General features: G+C 48.1%; 1 protein-coding gene and 1 long non-coding RNA gene across 2 annotated transcripts in view; one reads left to right on the top strand and one right to left on the bottom strand.

Moving 5' to 3' along the window:
• Positions 1–20,177, bottom strand: part of LOC149327589 (uncharacterized) — a 139,549-nt gene that overhangs the window by 98,669 nt on the left and 20,703 nt on the right. The gene's annotated exons all lie outside the window — the stretch shown is intronic.
• On the top strand, positions 6,184–8,238 carry LOC149327592 (uncharacterized). Its single transcript, XM_089563466.1, has 2 exons — positions 6,184–6,878; positions 8,139–8,238. Exons 1-2 carry the CDS (start codon positions 6,217–6,219, stop codon positions 8,236–8,238), a joined length of 762 nt encoding a protein of 253 aa, XP_089419592.1. The 5' UTR covers positions 6,184–6,216.

Raw genomic sequence — 20,177 nt, 5'->3', positions numbered from 1 at the left:
ACCACAATCACTGACGAGATGCGTGCTGCCGTCTTTGAGGAATACGCCCAGAGGCTGCAACGGTGTATCGACGCTGCTGGTGGTCACTTCGAGGACTGAAACAACTGAGCACTTTATAGCACAAACTTCTGCCTGCTAATAGCTCGACAAAGCGTCTTCTTTTCTCGTTTCACATCTTATACCGCCACTGACTTATCATTGTTTTCCTGTTCAAACGCCGGCATATTCCCCTTCCGACTACAGAGCATGCATGCCGAGAAAAGGCAATGTTCTCGTTCTGCTACAGTGCTCGAGAAGACTAACGCATGCTGTTTACTTTTATTGCGTAAATCGTCATAGATAATCCTGGAAACGGTCTATGGTTTACATTGCCGGCATTGTAAAGCACTATAACAGCAATACCTGAGACGACATGGCCCGAACGACGCATTCAAAGCAAGCCGCTGCGCTCGTTGCAGCGCTCGCCTCGGCGCTTCCGTCGCGGCACTTTCCTTCAGCGATGCCAGATGGCGCCACCAGTACCTTTCGGCAGAAATTCGATGACGGCGGCTCGATCTCAACACGGGTGCTTCTGGTTTCGCATCTCGCGTGACCAAACCTGGTAAGTACCACTTTTATACTTATTATGCCTTAAAACGGACAACAATAAGGAAGCTTTGTGCGCAGTTTCACCACAAACGAGCCAACGGTTGTGGCGGGAGAATTTTTCAAACCTTTGCCGATAAAGTTGCAGAACACGGTAGATGGTGAAGTTGTCCATGCAGTGCATTTCGTGAACACCGTTTTTATTATTTTAATCAGTGAGTCTGACTTAACCTTTCACCCTTCCGGAGCACCTTGTCATTCGATGCCATTCCCTGAATGGCACTGCATCCAAGACCTTTAATGTGCATGCTCTGCTTCACCTGGCGAACTGTGTGTGGCCACTTGGACCTTTGTGGGACCATTCGGCCTTCGCTTTTGAAGGTGGAAATGGATCCATTGTGCGTCAAGTCTCTGCTGCAAATGGGATGGCTCAGCAAGTTGTGGAGAGGGTGGTTATGCACCAGCAGCTACAACAATTGATTGAGAGCACTCACCTGCCTCTAACGGAAAAGAAGTTTTGTAAGGAACTCATTAGCTATTCGCTGCTGGACAATGCAAAGCGCATCGATGATCTCTGTCTTTTAGGTGCAGGCAAAGAGATAGTTCTGAAGGGCACTGATCAGCATGCAGTGTACCTCCACTGCGGAGCAAAGGCATCAGTGGCTCGAGAGTAAGAGCGCTTTGTGCTCTCAAAACAGATTATACACAGCACTGCTTACAAAAGGCCATCAAAATCTGGCCCCACTTTTGTGAGGACAAACAGTGGCGATTATAAACGTCTGGAAAAGATTGTTTCTGCAGGAAAGTGCATCCTGCATTCTAATCTGTAATTATTGCGACATGATTAATTCACCTCCACACAAAGAGGAATGCTTCCTTTCTTGTGACACAGCGTGGGACATTCTGCTTCCAGGAGAAGTGGATGACAGTTGCTTGTTTGTACAGCTTCCGGATATTGACAGAACATCCATCTGTGATCTCCCAAATAAGATTCAAAGAGACTAAAGCAGGCCTAACAAGTTGTAAGCACTGCTGGCAACCAAAGGTCTCTTCGATTTGGCTGCACTTGCTGCACCAGTTCAAGGGGTGCAGCACCGTCGTCCTCGTTTTTCCGGTGCCGCGCGCGCCCTCTGCACTTTTCTCCTCGTTTTGTCAAGGTGCAAGCCTAGTTCTGCACGAGTTCTTCGCCACCTCGCACTCGGTCCCAAGGTAGTGCTGGAAGTAGTGCAGCATGGCGTGCGTTCCACCGAGCGCTGAGCAGACAACGCTCCACGTCCTTGTTGACGCGAACAGAAAGAAGTTCGCCTGCTGTATGGACCCGACGGTTCAGCTATGTCTAATGAAAATGGATACGTTTACGAAGCAATCGGTAAGTAATGATGCATGGCGACGTTAAGCACGTGGCCGACGGTCAGGGTGTGTTTAATAGTGGTCGCGGCAACAGTAGTGGTAGGTGCTGTGTAAACATTTTAAGTGATCGACTTTGCCTCTGCAGACGGACAGCGTGTGTCTGTGCGGTTTGAGGCCTCCGAGCAAGCTGCACCTTCTCCGGCATTATCACCCCCACCGGCTCCCGCCAACGTTGGTGATGCAGGCCGGTCAATCCCTGATCCACAAGAGACATCCGCTTCACTAGACGAAGCACCAGAGCTCTGGGGCACCCGGAAGACATGATTTTTCATTGTGAAATACTCGGAAATGAAAGGCTTGGTGGGCAAAACGAGAGCACTCCGGTACGTTGTCTTTGTCTCTAAAAGTGTTGTGCGTATCATATGACATATTTTACGTTACGTAAGCATTAGTGACGCTGGTATATATTGTCTCTGGGGTTTATGGCTCCAGTAATGTTTCAAGGAATCCCTTGCAGTTGGTACTTAAACTGAATATTGCATCAAATTTAAGTCGATATAGGTTGCTTCAAATACATGGCACCTAAAGTGAGAATGCGTGCTCTGGTAAGTAATACCTGCAGTAGAAAAAAAAATCTTTGCAACAGCTATCTATATGCAAGGCATGACAGGTGCTGTTCCTTATAAAGGTAATTACATTACACACAATAATGTTACTGTTTGTTCTGTATTGTTTGTTTATCACAAGGAAGCTGCTCCGGCAAAAGCTTGCAGAGCTCATAAACACTGAATTCCAGTGCACAATGAGTGCAGTCCAAATGGAAAACAAGTAGAAATCGCTCCATCGGGCTTACACAAAAACGAAAAAAGACAATGGCTCTTCCGGGCACCATCGGGCAACCTGCGAGTATGAAGAGTAAGTTGCTGTTTTTTATGGAGCTGTTCCGTGGTACTGGTCAATTGTGTGTCATGCAGAGAGTTGGCTGCAGTCCTTGGGAAGGAGCACAGCGTCAACCCGAGGTTGCTGCTCGAACCCGGAAGGGTCATTCTGCCCAGCGGAAGTACAGAGTAAGTGAAAATTACACATTTTGTACAAAACGATAACTGATGTGGTACCTGTGCGTGTATGCTTTATAGGACTACAGCTGGAGAAGCACATCTGGATAATGAAAATCTGCCAGTGCCAGTAGAGGGTGGCACCACCCCAAAAAGAAGGCGACGCACCAAATCAAACCTCGCACCCCTATTGGATGCGCTGCAACGACTAGAGGAAAAAAAAGCCCAACAAGAGGACAGAAGGAAAAAAGAATTAGAAGCAAGGGAGAAGTGGGAGAAAGCGAAGGAGGCGAGACACAATGATCGCATGCAGCGGTTTGACCGCCTGACATATTTGCTTGAAAAGCAGCAAAAACAATAAAACTATTTTGCGAGCATAGCACGCTGAATTTATTTTATAGTGCAACCACTGCTTCCGTGTGAAGCACTACAGTTTGCGTTCACAGGGCCAAGATATGCAACTAACACTGCTCCTTGGCGATGAATTCCCGCAGGTTTTGGCTGTAACCTGGGGCACTGCTGTCGAAATCCCCTTCACAGTCATCGTTACCCACATCTTCTTCTTCTTGTGGCAAAGATGTCAAGTCGTGCGGGAAGTCCCGTTCATCATTACACAGGTTGTGCAGCACACACGCACTCATAACTATGTAGCAGCACTGTAGAACACATTTCCATCACAAAGGTACAGCCGTCTGAAGCGCTGTTTGAGCAGCCCAAAAGTGTTTTCAATCGCCACTATTTGCTGATTGTGTCACTTGTTAAAATTCTTTTTCCAAGCAGGAAAAGTGCTTTCATTATCCCTGAACGGGGTCATGAGCCATGGCATCAAGGGTACGCACTGTCCCCGAGTATGTAATTGTCCCCATAATCTAGACCTGTTGGCACCCAGTTGTTCCAGAGAGCGACGCACTCCGCACCAGTGACTGTCGTGAGCAACCCCACAACACAGTCTCCAGAAATGGGACCTCTCACTGCCGGGGATCAACAACACAGTCCCCAGAAATGGGACCTCTCATTGCCGGGGATCAACTGCCGCCCGGACGATCTGGCAAGCGGCGAGTATAGACGTGCTTTACATGGCCTCCGCAAACGGCGACCAGATCGAGCGGAACGATCAGGCTACGCTGAGGCACTTCGCTCTCTACACGACTCGAGACTTGTGCAGACTCACGGAGCCAGACTCCACGCAGTGAGTGAATTTTCTGCCACGCCGTGCTTTACTGAACTTTTCATGCGTCGGACGCCGCGCTAGGCCTAACCTGGCCACAGCGGCGGGCACGATGCCGACGGACGCTAGGCTGGCTTCACCGCATGGCAGTAGTGTCGTGCAGAAAATTACGCAATAATAGCATTATTGTTGCCAGTCTCTTCCTAATATAAAAGACTAATGCAAAAAGGGTGTTACTGTGAGAAGGAAAATCAGTTGCATTTGTTTTAGAATTACGTTGTGGTGGACTGTGACAGTCCAATTTTCAGCTCTTCGGTACGCTGGCTTCACCACATAGCAGTAGTGTCGTGCAGAAAATTATGCAATAATTACATTACTGTTGCCAGTCTCTCTCTAATATAAAAGACTAAAGCAAAAAGATGAGTGTTACTGTCAGAAGGAAAATCAGTTGCATTTGTTTCAGTCCACGTTGTTGTGGACTGCAACAGATTCCTTTGTTACGCTAGCTTCACCGCATGGCAGCAGTGTTGTGCAGAGAATAGACCTCTCCCTGGTGTAAACAGTGTGACGTCAAAAAGGTGTGCCCCGATGGGCAAAATCGTCGACTTTCGGTTCTGAACCGGTTTTTCTGCGCTCCCCCACCACTTTTGTACCCCGATTCCAAATGCCTCGCAGCCTTTCTTCTCCCGGTGTGAGCCTTCGCGGTACGGCGCATGTTTTGCTCATCGGACCAGAAACACGCGCGCTGATGACGTAGGCCGGGAGAGGTCTATTATGCAATAATTCTATCATTGTTACTAGTGTCTCTCTAATATAAAAGAGACTTAAGCAAAAAGATGAGTGTTACTGTGGGAAGAAAAATCATTGGCATTTGTTTTTTACTAGTATCGCATTCCACAAGAAGTGGAAATGCCAGCACTCGAACCGAAACAAGGTTACTGGCCAAACAGCCACCAACTGTCCAGCCTTTGTGGACATCAAAATAAAGAATGTCACTAGGGACACCAAGAAGCGGGACCCATTCCTGAAGAGGGCTACGCTGTTGCGTGCCATCGTGATGGTCAGGGATGACCACAACCATGCACTTGACTGTGCTGGTGCATTGCGTCTTCTGCGCACCACAGCTGACACTCGAGCTGTGTTCCCCAGCTACTTCCACGATGGCCTCACACCAGCACAGGCCACAACGATGCACCAGCAGAAGCCAGAAACCGAAGATGATGCAGCCGAGAAGCTTGCCAGTGGTGCCGTAAATCCAAGTGCTGGCACTGTTTACTACTGGTTCAGGATGTGGCGGGATCAACATTACGGCAAAGCAGTGGACCCTGTCAGCAAGCTTTCAGAGAAAGCGCCTTCTTATCTTGACAAGGGTAAGTTGCAATATGCCTGAGCAGTGTAGTTTCTTTTGTTTCTTTGAAATCCTTGTCACTTTTTGAAAGTACTGAACTGCAAAGGTTTTTTTAGCTGTTTCACTATTCACGTTCTCACACATTTGTGTTTGCAATTACTTTTATTTCTGTGGTCTAGGTACTTCATAAATATTTACCTTTTGCTTCACAAAAATTGTGTGTTTTAGCACGTCATGCTATCAGCAGAGATAACCTCTCGGCTAGCAGTTTTCCTTTCCCTTAGAGGGACCACCTGAGGCTTTAGAGTATATTCGTTCAAGCCACAGTGGCCATCTTTTCGGTGAAAATAGAGCATGATGGGAAGCCACACGCATGTCTAAATCAGTTTATAGCAACCTTCTCTGGCCTGCATTACTAAAGCTGTGTGCTTTTGATGTGTGCCGGCGTTCTGTGCGAGGCGAGTGAGACGCGGGCCGGCGTTTCGTGTGGACCGAGTGAGACGCGTGATGACGCGCCAAGTGACGTCAGGCGTGGCTCGCTTCGTGACAGGTTTGTGTGCGGTTTATTCTGCACCGACATTCAGCGATACTTATTTGCAGAATACAAAACGCTGACATTCCAAAAAGCTGTTGAGCGCGCACTTGCTTTGGAAGAAGCTAAGAAAAATGTTGAAGCGCACGCTAGAGAAGCTGTCGATGACTTCCACAAAATGAGCACTGAAGACGCAGCCAAAAGAAAGCATTCTTTCGAGTGTTATCACTGCGGCTCCAACAAGCATTTTTCTCGCGCCTGTCCGCACATAGCAGATAAGTGCACGAACTGCGGCAAGGAAGGCCACGTTCAGCGTGCCTGCCGTGGTCCCAAGCAGTGTCCAACGAGTTCATGGAAGTGGATATGCACTCTTGAAAGTGACGGCACGGGAAACCTCCAGACGCTGTCTGAAAAAACCCGGCGTCCCATCACCGTCGATGTCGAAATTCAAGGTGTACCTTTGCGAATGGAGTTAGACACAGGCGCTACGGTGTCTGTAATATCAAGACAGCAGTTCGAGGGACTTGGACCGCCTTTAAGATTCGACCCGACGGAAGTGCGACTGAAAACGTACACAGGAGAAGTTATCCAGCCCAGCGGCGTTTTGAAAGCAGCCATAAGTTACAAGGATCAAGTCGGTGACCTTCCGTTGTACGTCGTAGACTACGGCGGACCAGCTCTTCTAGGGCGCGAGTGGCTCGAAACTTTGCGCTTAGACTGGGACGAAATCTGCCGTTTGCGCAAGCTGAACAGGTTTTGGTGCGCAATTTCAGGAGCGGACCAAAATGGCTCAAAGCAACTATCGCTCAGCGCACCGGGCCAGTGTCGTACGAGGTCAAGGTGCAAACACCGAGCGGATCCTGCATGTGGAGGCGACACAAGGACCATTTGCTACGAGCCTCAGCTGCGAACACGCCGTCACCATTTGCGGTGGGGGAGGAGACCGACATCTGTCATCCAGAACTTTCAGATTGTCCGCCACCCTCATCAACCGCTGTCTCCACAACTAGCCCTGCACCCGTGGTCAGTGGAAACAGCCCTCAGCGAGTCAGGAAGCCGCCTGACCGATACCAGCCATCGTGACTCTCCAAATTGCGGTGGAGGAAGTGACGCGTGCCGGCGTTCTGTGCGAGCCGAGAGAGACGCGTGCCGGCGTTTCGTGTGGACCGAGTGAGACGCGTGATGACGCGCCAAGTGACGTCAGGCGTGGCTCTACAAAAGCGAGCACCTGCATCAGCGCCGCCGGGAGAACGCATCTCAGCTGTTGCCCAATAAGTACTACGCAGTGTTCTTATCACTTCTTCCTTGCCGGGACCTGCAAACACCACAGCTTTACAACAAAAATCGCATCCACGATGAATACCTCTTGCAATGTCAAACAGTGACCATGCTCTACTTTTCATTATCTGTAATATAAGAGATTCAATATCCATACATCACGACAATACTGCCCAGTGATAGATTTGCCGCCCCCTTAGCCCCAAGCAAAGCATTACAGACATGAGTAAGTAAGTGCAACCCAATTGCAACCAAAAAAGTAATTACACTGTCACTGATTTCTCACCACAGTTAACAACATTAAAAGAATAAATAGAACAACATTCCCTTATGGTTTCTTGGGCTTCAGTGATCATTTGCTTTTTTCTTATGTATATATTATTGTACCAATCATCTCCCTTCGCTTGCATGCTGAAAACCATAAAGAAGGTCTCTGGTCTGGCACTCTTGATGCCACAGACAGCACAAAGGGGTTAATAAACATGCCAGCTGCATGCTAGCACAGATACACTTGATAGTATTACTGCCATAGCTCGGTTGGTTGAGCACCATCTGCAACACGTGGAGGTCTAGGTCTTGCATTCGGATTCCACTGGTGGCACGTAGCTGCCTTTTCTCCTACCTTGTGTTGAATTATCTGACATCCAAAAAATGATTCTGTTGCTCCTAATTTGATGAATAAGAAAATGAATTTTTTTTTAAATTACCATTTTGCTTGTACTGCTGGCTACTTTCAAATGTATATCTTAACAAGGCCCTCATTTTCCTTCGCGGCTCTGCTTAATGCCGCTATAAGTGGGAGCCCTGTATTGCCTTTTGCAGGGGCCGATGTGAGAACCACAAGGTCAGAGGATGGTACTTGCTGGGCAGTCCTCGTGGTGACCCAGGTCATGAAGAGGACACAAGGGCTGAGTGCTGCTGAGGAGATAATATTTACAGACTCCACAGCCTCATGTGATGAGTTACAAAGCAGCCTCACGGTGGTTCTTGCAGCAACTGCAGCTGGGGCAATGCCCCTTGCTGTACTGCTACATAGTTCTCAGAGCAGTGAGAGCTACAAAACTGCATTTGGTCTTCTGAGGCAGAGCTACCCAACCTGCTTTGGTGGTACTCATGTAAGTAGCGAATATCACTCAAAAACATTCAAGAGTCACCAAATTATAATTACAGCAGTGGATATGAACAAGAGTGGCCCATCACATGTATTTTGTTCATGCCTTCTGCTGTATTCACACAGGGGCATCTCTAGTAAGGGAAGAGGAGGAGGGAGACGACGACAATGGTACAACTGATATACGGTGGTAAATGACATCTCAGGTGAGTAGAGAGATCCTTTTACATACCTTGCTTCAAGATCTAGAGAAACATGAGCCTTTATATTGTTTCCAGGCACGCTGGAGTTACATTGCGGTGGATGTGAGGAAACTTGGGACGATGCAAGGCCGCGCAACAAAAAAGCAAAGGTCCAGCGTCCGTCTTGGAAAGAAGAGTATCACTGGGCCACTCCAACTCAGGGCACTGAGGAGAGAGAGTTGAACCTCAAGTCGTTATTCTTTGGAAAGTCTCCGAATGAGGTGCTCAGCACAATACTCGATGATGAAATTCTGACTCATATTGTCGTGCAAACCGGAAAATATCCGAAGCAGAATAATGAGCACGGTTTTGTCATCAATATAGAGTATGTTGAGAAATTCATTGGAATTCTCTTGCTTGGCGGATATCACAAGCTGCCCAGCCAGCGAATGTACTGGTGTCCCTTGACGAGGATGCTGGGGTTTCATGCGTTGCAAGCTGCACGAGCCGACAGCGATTTCTGGATATAAAGCACTTTTTGCACCTAGCTGACAGAGCACAAGTGACAGAATGTTCAAGGTGAGACTGCTAATGGAGCTCCTAAACAAAAAGTTAAGACAGCACAAAATTTTTCATGAAATCCTGTCCATAGATGAATCAATAGTAAAATATTTTGGGCATCACTCACGCAAGCAGTTCATCAGAGGGAAGCCGATACACTTCGGCTACAAAAACTGGATGTTATGCAGCGCCGACGGGCACTGCTATGCATTGGACACATACTGCGGCAAGTCCATTACACCTGATACAAGGCCATTGGGGCTCGCGTGTCGTTCTTTCCCTTCTTGAAGTTGTACCGATGCCCAGTGACCATGCTGTATTCTTTGACAATTTTTTTCACCAGTCACAGCTTTCTCGAGTCTCTTTACACTCTAGGATTTCGAGCAACCGGGACTATTCGAGAGAATCGTCTGAATGGATGCCCTCTGCTTTCTAAAAAGGAGGTGGAGCGAAAGCAACGTGGAGAATATTGCTTTTGTTTTGATCCCGAAAACGAGGTTCTTTTAGTGAAGTGGAGAGACAATAGCATAGTGACGATGGCAACAAACTATGACACCATTGAACCCCTGAGCTCGGTAAATCGATGGTCATCCTCCGAGAAAAAAGAGAGTAAAGGTTCCGCAACCAAATCTCTTCAGCAGCTACAAGTGGCATGGGAGGTGTGGATCTTCACGATCAAACTGTGAACAACTACAGAGTTGGCATCCGAGGAAAAAAATGATGGTGGCCCCTATTTACGGAGATGATCAACATGGCCGTAGCCAACTCATGGAGAATTTACCAACTTGTAGGAGATTCACAGCTCGACTTACTCGCATTCACCCGCATCATAGCGAGGAACTACCTTCGCCTTGATGTGCCTAACAGCATCACCAAGAGGTCTCCAGCGTCTGTCATACCTGCCATTATTCTCGATCCACACGGACATTTCCATAAGAAGCTGGAAAAACTGCGCTGCACTGTCTGTCACAAAAGGTCGAAATGGTCTTGCGAAAAGTGCAATGTTACACTCTGCATAAAGCGTGGTTGCTTCAATAAGTTTCATGCACCGTGCTATCTTTCACATTGCCATTGGAGCGCCCACTGTACTTTCTACAGTACAGTGTCATAACATGTGAACCAATAAAGGTAAAGCTATAAAACTTCGCAGGTGTTATTTACTTCAGGTAATAAGGCGTGCAAAAGATAGTTGAAATCGTATGAGTAGTTTCTCCGTGGGCCTTAATGAGTTAAGCTGACCTTGTTTGTTATGGAGCACAGTCTGCCGTTCACCATCATGGACCACTTGCCAAAGCTTGTGCAACGAATTTGCCCAGATTCCGAGATGACCAAACAAATTACTTGCGGTAGAACCAAAACGACGGCGATAACTAACGTAGTTACAGGTGAAGAGAGCAAGTGTCAGCTTTGGGAGCTTCTCCGCCGGAAAACGTTCTCAGTGATGATCGACGAGTCGACAGATATAAGCTCTTCTAAACACCTCTGTGTTGTGGCCAGGGTCTTCGGAAGCGCTAAAGTCACCAATGCCTTCTTTGACCTCATTCCTGTCGAGGATGCCTCAGCAGACGGCCTATACAAAGCCCTCAAAAGGTGCGTCTAAGAAAGCTGGGGTGCCCTGTAAAGACAACCTGGTTGGCTTTGCTGCAGATGGTGCGAGCGTCATGATGGGGGTCAACCGCTCAATGATGACAATGCTTAAAAAGGATGTCCCTAGCTTGTTTATCCTCCAGTGCTTGCGCCACTCTTTCCACCTGTGTGCATCCTATGCCTGTGCTAAGCTTCCTCGGGTAGTGGAGGATCTACTGAGAGATGTGTACAGCTATTTCAACTGCAGCCCAAAAAGGATGAAGATGTTCGGGAAGTTTCAGAATCTGCTTGAACTGAAGCCACACAAGCTACTCCATCCGAGCCAAACGAGGTGGCTGTCACTGCTTGCGGCAGTAGAGCGTTTGCTTGAGCAGCACGATGCTCTTATTGCATATTTTGTCACTGCTCTTGCTGAAGACAGACTCCTGGCTTCAGAAACCATCCTCACAAGACTTCGTGATCCACTCAACAAGTTGTTCCTGCAGTTTCTTACCTTTGTCTTGCCTGTGTTTAACGTACCTAACAAGCAAATGCAGAGCGAGGAACCGCAGTTCCACAGGCTTCTGAAAAGTGCCACAACTGCGCTACAAACGATAATGCAATGCTACTGCAAAAAATCCTGCACAAGGGGGATCGATCTGATTAAAGTTGAATACAAAAATCCAAGGAACTTTTTTCCTGTAGAAGATATGTACGCTGGAGGCCAGGCGACCGCTTTTCTCTCGTCCAAAGACTGCACGGCTACATCAGATGAGAGGAAGTTCTTTCGACAGCGTTGCCTCGACTTCTACATTGAAAGCATGGAGCAGATTCTAAAACGTGTGCCCTTCCGAGATCCTTCTTTGGCGAACTTAGCGCTTCTAGACCTCATTGCTGTCAGGACTGGGTCGGCTCCACCAATTGCCCCCCTAGCAAAAGCTTTCCCGCATGTTGTTGCTGAAGGGTCCTTGCAGACCTTGGATACTGAATGGCGGATCCTCAGGAACGCAGACATAAGCATAACAGAAGGAGCAACGTTGCATGAGTTCTGGGGCTCGGTATTCCAAATGACACACAGTGACGGAACTTCGGCATTCCCAGCACTCAAGAAGTTCTTGTCGGCCATGCTGTTTGCCAACTTCAAGTGCAGCGGTTGAGAGGGTATTTTCTGCTGTTAACCAAGCAAAGAAACAAACTTGCAATGGACACTGTATGAGCCGTGCCGCATACCAAGCGCCTCATTGCCTCTTCATCGTGCTTCCAGTTCAGTGTAGAGAAGCCACTCCTCAACAGGATGAAAACATGGCGCAAAAACCACCAAGATGAAGTCGACGGATAGTTTCCACATTGATTTTCTGAACTTAATCATTAACTGTATTGTGCGGTATTCGGTGTCAGAGAACCGATTAAGAAATCTCTACAAGTCACTGCATGTGGTCATTATCTTTTCGATGTTCACTTCATATTTTATTGTCAGCGTATGAGATAACAACAGTTATTCTGTAAGACAAATAAAAACTCTTCTTTCACTGGAGATACGAATGTAGTGAACTGTTGACTGAGGTACCGTGGTTCCCGTCAGCTGCGCTATGCTGCGCGGCGACGGCGGTAGGGAGTTCCATGGCGGGGCACATGATGTCGCAACAATCACCACTTTCCCTACCCCGTTGCTTTTGTTATTATGATACCGACACTTGTCTTCTACCACCGTATCGTTCCGTACTAAAGAAATAACTCACACCGCGTAGAGAAAACACGCCCAAACCAGTGACTGCAACATATATGAAAATCTACTGATTTCTGCTGATTTTTGGCATCAAAATCTGCTACTACTTTTGTGAACACTGTGGCAACACTGGGCAGTGCGTGCCTGGCTCTCATCCGAGCAACTTCGCGGAGGCTCGCTAGCACGGCACTCCATGAGCCCGTCTCCCCTCATGATCGCCCTCTGCGACTTCGGCGTGTGGTGTCTTCTTATCCGTGCGCGATCGTGTGTGTGTGCCCCGTTGCGGCATTAGCTGTTCGGCTCCCGAGGTGGAATCAGGCCGCCCGTGCTCACTGAAGACGGCAGTTCCCACGGTCGACCCCCACCCCGGATTCGTCCGGACCTCAGGGACAGCTGGCCGCTTAGCCACCGTCTGCAACGGGGTCGCTCCTCGTGGATGTGCGCTGCCACAACCACGCCCTAGCCTACTGCACATCGGCCTCTACTGCTTCTAGCCGGACTGACTCAGCCGGCTTCTCCTCCGCCGCGGTTGTGCGTGCTGTGCTCTAAACCGCACACTCGCTCTCACCTGAGCCCCCCGAACACGACTTGTGTCGCGATCGCCCCCCGGTGACCTCGACGAGTGGCAGTGACTGCTTTTGTGCATGATCGGGTGTGTGCGCCCCGTGTGCGACATTAGCTGTTCGGCTCCCGAGGTGGGACCAGGCTGCCTGTGTGCACCAAGGACAGCAGTAACCACAGCCGACCCCCACCCAGGATACCTCTGGACCTTGGGAAGAGCCGACTGCTTCGCTACAGTCTACCACGGGGATGTTTCTCGCCGACGTGCGCAGGTGCCGCCTTGCTCTGGCCTTGTTAAACATCGCCTGCGACTGCCTTCCTGCCGGACTTTCCTGCCCAGTGGCCCCCCGCGAGCCCAACCAGCCTCCACTCCCCTATCCTTACATTTCCCTTCCCAGCAAAGCCCAGTTGTGGTGACCCCCTCAGCGGAGGCAATTACTGGGCTGAGCTCTCCCCCCCTTCCTCCCCCCACACCCCAGCGCTACTCCATCACAAAAAATAATCACTATTATTCTTTACGGTCCTCAGTCGGGCCCCGCCCGACAATGCTGCTCAGCCGTAGCGGTCCGCTGTCAGGAACGGCCCGACAAGCTCTTCTATTGTTGAACTGCGCGCGTTTCAACTTATTATGCATGTTGCGCCATCTCTTAGACAAAGTGCCAGAGTAGAAGCTTGGGCGAGCTGGTGATGTCACATGTGAAAGAATGCAGTCTACTCTATTCCGTTGAAATGCGGCCGGAAGTAGATAGGCCAGACAGGCAGATGCCTCAACGATAGGCTGCGAGAACACAACAATGATGTCAGGAATGGTGTCAAGGAGCATCTTGCTGGCCACATCAACGCTAAAGAAAAGGATGGAAAAACAAACAAGTGTCTTGGCTGTTGTCCGGATTTCAATAGCTCTGTTGTCATTGATTGCCACAAAGATCAGCTTACCAGGGAAATTATAGAGGCATTCAATATATATTCACAAAAGGAAGATATATGCGTCAGTGCTGCCTCAGTGTTTCTATCTGACAAAGAAATGCTTTTCATGTCTGCTAATCTGTACATCCTGTTTGACGATAATGCCGTTTGAGGGCTTCCTTATTTCAAATGTTTTTATCTCTTCTTCTTTGTTATATTGCCTGGTTTCATTCAATAAACCTCAGTTGTAAGTTAGCGCCCGTCCTGTGTGTCTCCCTTGTGTCCGTGTCTTTTTAGCGCTATGTGGCAAGTGAACTCTTAGACAAATACTAAACTATTTTTTTTTAATTTCAAATTTTAAACTAGATGGCAGCACATAGACGTTTTCGACCTTTGGCAGAAGCAAGCGTTCGAGCGTCCTGTGGTTCTCTTTACATGCCGCTCGCAGCACAGCATGGCCGCATTCTCACCGAGTGCTTTGTACGGCAAAAACTGCCAAGCTTTCAGTGCTGCCTTGTGAGGATGATTTTAGTGAAGAAGAGAACTGTGTGCCCCCATCAGATGGCGAAGACAGCGAATCCACGGAATCAAGTGGCGGCAGCGATGACGACGATGAATGCTCTGGAGCCGGTGGCTCTGGTGACACGAGACCACTCGCAGCAGTCTGGCGGGCCTACACAAAAAATTGTCCAGACTTCAAACCCATTCCGTCCACCGTCCCGAACCCGGGACCTCAAGTAAGTGCCTCCAACCTAACCTTCGAGTTGGACCACTTTCAGTTGTTCTTTACGGACAAACTGATCGAGGACATTGTGCGCGTGAGAAAATCTCGAATGCCGGAGTTCTTCCACAGCACTCAATTTGGAAGGATTGGGAAGATGTGTCCGTACAGGAATTCAGGGCCTTTTTAGGCGTAATAATCAACATGGCACTGAATCCGAAGCTCGAAATCAAGGAGTACTTCAGCCAGGACCTGCTCAAGAAGATTCCTTTTTCCCCGCATGTTTTCAAACGCAAGTGATTTCTTCAGAATTTTTGCATGCTCCATGTTTCGCCAAGCGCAGATGCCTCGTCCGACCGACCAACTCGCGGCAGCAAGGTGAGGGACATTGTGCACTGCACTGATGCAAAATGCATTTCAGTGCCAGGCCCAAAATTTGTGTCGACTAGGGGACCGTAGGCTTCAAAGGGCGAATTTCTTTCAAGTGCTATAACCCACAGAAGCCAACAAAATGGGGCATGCGGGTTTATGCGCTAGCTGACTGCCAAACAGGGTACATTTCTGCAATTGAGCCCTATCCAGGCCTGCACCCAGGGGAATGCTTCCAGCGGCACCACACACTGCCAAAATACCACTGGGTGTCTTAGGCAAGAAGAGAAGCCTAAAAAATAAACATTTGAGCAAGCTTTCTCGCACACCTGCTTGTTTTCTTCCACATCACGGAAAACGGGCAAAATAGTTTCGGGACTGGAATGGCCGCGAAGCGGGAAATAGTAAGGGACCGCAAAGGGTTATTCAAAACTTTGTACACTCAAAACAGATTATACACAGCACTGCTTAAAAAAGGCCATCAAAATCCGGCCCCACTTTTGTGAGGACAAACAGTGGCGATTATAAACGTCTGGAAAAGATTGTTTCTGCGGGAAAGTGCAGCCTGCATTCTAATCTGTAATTATTGCCGACGTGATTAATTCACCTCCACACATAAAGGAATGCTTCCTTTCTTGTGACACAGCGTGGGATATTCTGCTTCCAGGAGAAGTGGATGACAGTTGCTTGTTTGTACAGCTTCCGGATATTGACAGAACATCCATCTGTGACCTGCCAAAGAAGGCTCAAAGAGACTAAAGCAGGCCTAACAAGTTGTAAGCACTGCTGGCAACCAATTGTAACCATGGGCTTTGGAGACTGCTAACATACTTCTTCGTTAGGCCTTGTGTATTGTTTGTCATGTGTTTACAGAAGGTGTTCAGAGATCTCGACTAGGAAGAGTTGAGGATAACAGTTAATCGAAAATATCTTAGTAATCTGCAATTCGTTGATAACAATGCCACTGACATTGACTCAGGGTATGACTTTTAGAGTACGACTGAGGACCTAGACAGGCAAAGCAAAACAGTCGTTGAAAGATTAATATGAAGAAATGTGATGTCATATTCAGCATGTTTCAAAGGAAACAACAGTTTATGATAGGTAAGTTCAAAGAGAATATAACTTAGGCAGGTAGTGACCGCAGTTTCGGACCACTAAAGTGAAATGACTAGGAGATTAAGATTGGAGTGCAGTGCATTTAGCAGGTACTCGCAGATCATGAACGCCAGGTTACCAGTAGCCCCTACCCCCCCCCCCCCAGAGGAAAGTGTACAATAGCTGTACCTTACCAGTACTTGTGTTTGAGTCAGAATTACAGAGGTTAATGAAACGGGCTAAACCTGACTTGAGCTCAGCACAGCGAGCTATGGAAAGGAAAATAATTTTTCTCCTAGTGTCAGATTTCACGCGAATGCGAAGTGTTGCTAACTGGCTCTTCAACCATGAACACCAGCCCAGGAACATCGAAGACACATTTAGCCACACAGAGTAGACTACACGGGAGCAACTGTTCACGGTTCCATATGCGAACAGAAGTTGGTTAGCCAGCCATTTGTCACACTGCAGTGAGAAGAAATATTTTCGGATACAATAGTTATTTTGTGAGAGAGTCTAGTGATGTTTCGGAGTTGACATGCCTTTCCAAGGGAAAAGCCTCGTACCTATACCAATGAACAAGGCAGACTTGTTCTCACCGTGTGCACTTTTTAAACCAGGTCCATCGGTGTAGTTTGCAAAACAGTACAGTATATCAAAGCTGCCATTGAGTACTTCCAGTATTTTTTTGACGACAAGCTTCTTGCCGAGATTACAGACCAGTCCAATCTGTACGCAGTACAGAAGAATGCCAATAAAGCATTATGCCAACACGCGCTGAACTGGAGCAGTTTCTTGGCGCCACAATGTATATGTCCATATACAGGCTTCCGCGACCGCGCATGTACTGGAACCGCGAGATGCTAGTAGAAAAAGTGGCAGAAGTTATGTCACGGGATAGGTGGCAAGCCATAAAGAATGGCCTTCATTTCAGCAACAACAATCTCCTTCGAGCGAATGCTGGCAAAGACAGGCTGTTCAAAATTCGACCACTCATTGACAATCTGCTGCCCAAATTTCAAATCCTTCCAAAGTCACAGATGCCGGTGGTCGACGAGCAAATTGCGCCGTTCAAAGGCCGCCCGTCACTAACGCCAAAATACCCTAGCAAGCCTCACAAGTGGGGCTACAATATTTTTGTACTTTGCGACATCCACGGACTTGTCTATGACTTCTCTGTTTACATAGGGGACATCTGGCCTGTTCCTGGATTACCTGACCTTGGAGCAAGCTCTAATGCGCTCAAGCTTTCGTGCTCCACCCCGGAGAACAAGAGCTACTTGCTTTTTTTTGACAACTGGTTCACATCCATAAAACTGCTGGTAAATCTGCATCAGCACGGTATTCCAGCCATGGGAACTGCGCGCGCAAACAGGATTTCTGGATGCCGACAGCCCAGCGATGCAGAAATGAAGGAGAACGGAAGAGGAAGCCACGTGGAGGCTACCATTGAAGGGGTCAAAGTCAGTCCGAGTAATGAAGTGGTATGACAGCCAGGGAGCGAATATTGCCAGCACATTCGGGACTGCCGAGCCCCTAGAAAGCTGCCAGCGATATGCCCGCAAGAAGAAAGAAAGATGCGAAGTTCAGCAGCCAGCCATTGTGAAGACTTACAACACTTTTGTCGACCTTCTAGATGGGCTCATGGCGTACTATATGGCCGTATGGCCGTACTTTGCCCGTACAAACCTCTTTAAAAAGTCTTTTTTTGTTCGCGCTATCGCTCAGTGGAACAGCTTGCCAGCCCTCATCTCTTCCGCGCGTGATGTTGATGATTTTGAAAAACGCTTGTTCCCTCTCATCTGAGTTCTGTTTGGATTCCTACGTCTGGTGTTTTATAATATTTCTTCCTGTTTTTTCTTTTTGACAATGTTGTCCATACAGCAACCTTTTACTTCTGACTGCCTTTATATTCATCATACAGGTGTTTTGTAGTGTTTGTCTGTTTTCTTCTCTTTTTTTTCGTTTGAAGTTTGCTGTGGTGATCTTTGGCTGTTGTTACATTGCCCACTCTGCTTGGCTCTCGGGCTGCAGTATTTTGTAATTAAATAAATAAATAAATTTCCGAAGTTGAAGAAATTATACCTGCAATTTTTTTTTCTTCATTTTGTTGACATGGCTGTTGTGAGCAGCTGGTTGCTCTACCGCAGGGATTGTGATGCCCTAGCAACCCCAAAGAAACAGCAAGTAGATCTTTTAGTGTTTTCTCTAGCCAGCTGCCCCTGCAATCAGAACAAGGACATGGTGAAGAAGAGGGGCCGGCCGTCTCTTCCCGCAGAAGCAGAGCTTGAGAAGAACAAAAGAAGAGGACCAGCAGCTCCAACACCTAATGCTCAAGTCCGTCAAGACAATGTTGGCCACTCGCCTGTGTTAGCACTCCCATAACTTACACGCTGTCATGCCTGGAAACCCCCCCAATTCCAATTCTGCATGCCGCTAACTTTCTCCTACTAGCATCCCTTGACAAAGCGAGTCCTAAGGAGAAGCATCTTCAAGCAACACGCCTGGACTTGTCGCAAGAGACCAGACAGCGAGGCGCTGATTCCTTCTCCCCCGGACGCCACCGCGCGCGGCAAGATTTGAAGCGGTTGGCCCGCACGGTCGCTGGTTGGTCCTTTCGGACTGCCGTCGAGTGCTGCGTTTGGATTGGCCAGTTCTGAGGGGCCACCGTTCCCCAGGCTATATAAGCCCCACCGCTGCAGCTTGGGGAGAGAGATGACCGAGAGGCGCCGACGATACAAGACGCGTCGGCGAGGCCCTCCCAACTCTGCAGATCCGCCGAACCTCCTACGTATCAATAATCCAGTTATCTCATTCTTGTATCCTTAAGTCTTAAAATAAACCTGTTTTCTTTATTCGAAAAGAATCCGGCCACTTCTTGCTAACACCTGAAGTGTCGCAGCAACAACAACAACGGTGCAAAATGCCTGGCTGCAATGGCCAACCTGTTTCTTTCTGCACAAAGTGCAAAATTCATCTGTCTATAAAAAAAAAAAGGTCACATTGTTTCATTTCTTTTCACAAGAACTGACATACAAATGTGCCGAGCTCAAAGAAATGAGTTCTGAAGTGTGCTTGAAAATAAACATTATCTGATCCATTATGACCTGTTGTCGCGTTTTTGCGACACAGCCGTAACTTTGTTCCTAAAACCCCCGACATGCATAAAAGTCGGTGTGTAACTTCCTCATAAGCAGACTATAAAAAGCCACAGCAAAAATATTTCTTTTATGCAGTACGCTAAATTCAGGCTAGAAGAGGCTAGTCACCGGGTCCCCAGTGATGCTCCGTACGAGTCGGACCCTACTGGGGCACCATTCTCGTCGACGAGCGGATAAACTTGAGTCCCTTCGCTGCATTTATAGCAACGCACAAGCCATCGTCTGCACCTGCACGATTTCGGCATCGACCACTGAAGAGGTGCACAGTTTTCCTGAACTAAAGCTGCACAACAACTGCAATTTTTTAAATGAATGGCGCCATGCAGACGGCACCATCTTGCACCACCGAAACGAATGGCGAAGTGCAGCACCGCATGAACCAGTTCACGTAGTGCAAGCGAATCGAATGGACCTAGAATCCAATCGAACTGGTGTGGAGCCAGGTGAAAGGCTACGTCGCTTCAAATAATACCGCGTTCACCTTCACCACTGTGGAGGAACTGGCACGCGAAGGTGGGTCCTGTGTATCCCGAGAAAATTGGTCACGGGCGTGTGCGCATCTGATTAGGCTGGAAGAGGACAGCACAGCTGGATAGCTGGACAGCATAATAATTACTCTCCACTCAGATTCCAGCTCATCCAGTGACAAAAGAAGTTGCGTTGAGGAATTGGGATGAGGGCAGCAGTACTGCTGAACATCGTAGGTCATTCACCACTACTGCTTTATCTGGTTTCGATTGTGGGGCTTCAGCGCCCTAAGCAACTCAGTCTATGAAGGATGCACAGTGAAGGGCACCTGATGTATTTAGACTACGTGGAGTTCTTTAACAGCACTGACATCGCTCGACACACGGACATTTTCGTATTTAGCCATGAAAGCCCGGGATCAAAACTACTTT

The sequence above is a fragment of the Amblyomma mixtum genome, chromosome 10 (assembly GCF_055824585.1).
Source record: "Amblyomma mixtum isolate Tamu chromosome 10, ASM5582458v1, whole genome shotgun sequence".
In the NCBI taxonomy this organism is placed as follows: Eukaryota; Metazoa; Arthropoda; class Arachnida; order Ixodida; family Ixodidae; genus Amblyomma; species Amblyomma mixtum.
This window is presented reverse-complemented; position numbering and strand designations above follow the sequence as displayed.